This window comes from Limulus polyphemus, unplaced genomic scaffold (assembly GCF_000517525.1).
Source record: "Limulus polyphemus unplaced genomic scaffold, Limulus_polyphemus-2.1.2 Scaffold9209, whole genome shotgun sequence".
Taxonomy (NCBI): domain Eukaryota; kingdom Metazoa; phylum Arthropoda; class Merostomata; order Xiphosura; family Limulidae; genus Limulus; species Limulus polyphemus.
Genome location: NW_013674819.1, coordinates 10,768 through 13,863, shown reverse-complemented (window position 1 = coordinate 13,863; position 3,096 = coordinate 10,768). Strand labels below are relative to the sequence as shown.

The 3,096-nt window shown below is 33.7% G+C and overlaps 1 protein-coding gene across 1 annotated transcript in view; it reads left to right on the top strand.

The window, feature by feature from the left end:
• Positions 1-3,096, top strand: part of LOC106475811 (lipopolysaccharide-responsive and beige-like anchor protein) — a gene marked incomplete at both ends in the record, with an annotated part of 22,985 nt that overhangs the window by 9,322 nt on the left and 10,567 nt on the right. Inside the window, one exon of the mRNA XM_013936485.2 lies at positions 1,100-1,331. Coding sequence (XP_013791939.2) covers positions 1,100-1,331 — 232 coding nt within the window. The remainder of the gene's footprint in view (positions 1-1,099; positions 1,332-3,096) is intronic.

Sequence of the window (3,096 nt, the reverse complement as noted above, 5' to 3'; positions counted from 1 at the left end):
GTATAAAGCTACAGAAAGGAACTCCAAAAACACCAACCATAAACTATGTGTATAAAGCTACAGAAAGGAACTCCAAAAACACCAACCATAAACTATGTGTATAAAGCTACAGAACGAAATTCTAAAAACACCAACAATAAAATGTGTGTATAAAGCTACAGAAAGAAATTCCAAAAAGACCAACCATAAACTATGTGTATAAAGCTACAGAAAGGAGTTCCAAAAAACACCAACAATAAAATGTATGTATAAAGCTACAGAAAGGAACTCCAAAAGACCAACCATAAACTATGTGTATAAAGCTACAGAAAGGAACTCCAAAAAGACCAACAATAAAATGTGTGTATAAAGCTACAGAACGAAATTCCAAAAACACCAACAATAAAATGTGTGTATAAAGCTACAGAACGAAATTCCAAAAACACCAACCATAAACTATGTGTATAAAGCTACAGAACGAAATTCCAAAAAGACCAACCATAAACCATGTGTATAAAGCTACAGAAAGAAATTCCAAAAAGACCAACCATAAACTATGTGTATAAAGCTACAGAAAGGAGTTCCAAAAACACCAACAATAAAATGTATGTATAAAGCTACAGAAAGGAAAAAACACCAACAATAAAATGTATGTATAAAGCTACAGAAAGGAACTCCAAAAACACCAACAATAAAATGTGTGTATAAAGCTACAGAAAGGAGTTCCAAAAACACCAACAATAAAATGTTGTATAAAGCTACAGAAAGGAACTCCAAAAACACCAACAATAAAATGTGTGTATAAAGCTACAGAACGAAATTCCAAAAACACCAACCATAAACTATGTGTATAAAGCTACAGAACGAAATTCTAAAAACACCAACAATAAAATGTGCATGTTTAGTTATATTGTAATTGTTTCAGGGAAATGTAAAACCTGATTGTAGAGTAGTTGATCACGTGTTTGGTTTAGTTATATTGTTGTATTTTAAGGGAAATCTGACACATCAAACCTGATTGTGGAAAGCTTATCACAGGTTCTGATTAGTTGAAATAGGTTACAAAATGTTAAGTATTGTTTTTGTTGAAAGTAATTTTTATACTTTTTTTTTTTTCTAGGATGAGACTAAACAAGCCCAGTTCATAGCCTTGGCTGTAGTTTACTTTATATCCGTATTGATGGTGTCTAAGTATCGAGACATTCTCGAACCTCCACCAACTCCTAGTCCTCAGATAACTACCACTCCTTCCAAACCTAGTGACCCTGCACAGTTAGAAACCACTTCTATTTCTTCCCCTAGTGAGAAAACCCAAGAAAACATCTCTACACCTGCTGATGTTTCTCAGACAGGTATATCTAGTAATTTCCTTACAAATACCAACTTGTTTTATCCAATCTCTTCATCAGGTATGGTACCCCCACAGAGAATTGGTGGAATAAACTTTAAAAACCTTACAGTTCCTGTGCTGTATGATAGAAAGAGATATAGTCTAGATAATGTTAAATCTGACAATCTAGCAGCACCAGTGGTTCCTCAATGGGCACAAACCTTCCTCCCCCAATGTCTTCCTAACCAGGCATGTGAAATGGACAACTTCTTTGTTCTGGTGGACGATGACAGGTGTATTAATGAAGGTGTTGAAGGTTTGGTTGAGAAGTGCTATATAGAATTATATGGGTTTCAGAAATAGTTCTATACTTTGATGTTAAGTAATATACACCATAGTCATACAGTGTGCTGATAAGTTTCAACAGGTTGTTTACAGACACATTTTCTCTTAATGAAGTACATGCAATTAAAGCTGTATTGTATTATGACTATTTATTATGAAATACTTTTGATTAAAATTAAATTAGCATCTTACTTAATTATAGCTGATTGCTCTAAAATGTTTGATTAATGTCAACTACTGATTTTACTGTATTTTTAGTGATTTTCATGAAAAACTTAATTTAAACATTATTTTTTCACATTATATCAAATCATTGTGAAATGCATGTATCAATCTTATGATGGTGTATATCATTATTGTAGTTTTTATTTGATAAACCTGTTATGTATTTACCGTATAATCTTTTGAGTTACTTTGAGATACTTAGAATTAACAATCAAATGCAGCACATATGACCTTCTCTTTCTCATGCCTGGCCTTTCTCGTGTTAAAAGTCCACATAACCCAGAGGCTTTCCTTACATCTAAACTTCAGCTATTGCTTAGCTGAATGTATGTTTTGTTTATGTGGAGTAAAGGATGCCACTCCCACAGATCATCCTTGATGTCTTTACATTGGCTGTGTTCACTTATGTTTCTGAATGACCAGCCTCTTATTACTAGGTCTTTGATGCAGGAACTACTACTCTGTTTTTATTTACATGTTACCACCTGTTTCAGTTCCATGGTAAATAGATCCAACTTCACATGTTACCACCTGTTTTAATTCCATGATATATAGGTCCAACTCCACATTACTGGCCAGGTGGTTAGGGTGCTAGACTTGCAATCTGCAAGTTGTATGTTCAAATCCCTGTCCCACCAATCATGCGTGCCCTTTCAGTCATGGCAGTTTCTGGCTTTGTCTAAGGAGTCTCTTTTAGGTTCCCTTCAGATTTTATGTGGAATTCCTTCTTTGTGTAATTCATGTCATTTATTGTTAGTTTTATTGGAATTTTGTTTTATATCTTTCTATGTACAGTTCATTGTTGGCCCTCTTGGAGTTTATTCTTGTAGCTTTCTGTGTGGAATCTATTATTGGCATGATCTTCTTGGAATTGCTGCTTTTAATGTACATGGAATTATTTTTTTGTTGCTTCTGTTGGATGTCCTGCTTTTATCTTTCTATGTGGAATTTACTGTTGACTCTCTTGGAATTGTTTTTTGTAGTGTTCTATTTGTGTCTTTTTGAAGTTCCTTTCTGTAGGATTATATATACATTTTATTGTTGGTCTTTTTAAAGTTGCTTTCTGAAGCTTTATACACATTTTATTGTTGGTCTATTTGGAGTTGCTTTCTGTAGCTTTATACATACATTTTATTGTTGGTGTTTTTGGAATTCCTTTCTGTAGCTTTATACACATACCTGTGGGGAGCTTTTCACAATCAGGTTTTACATTTCCC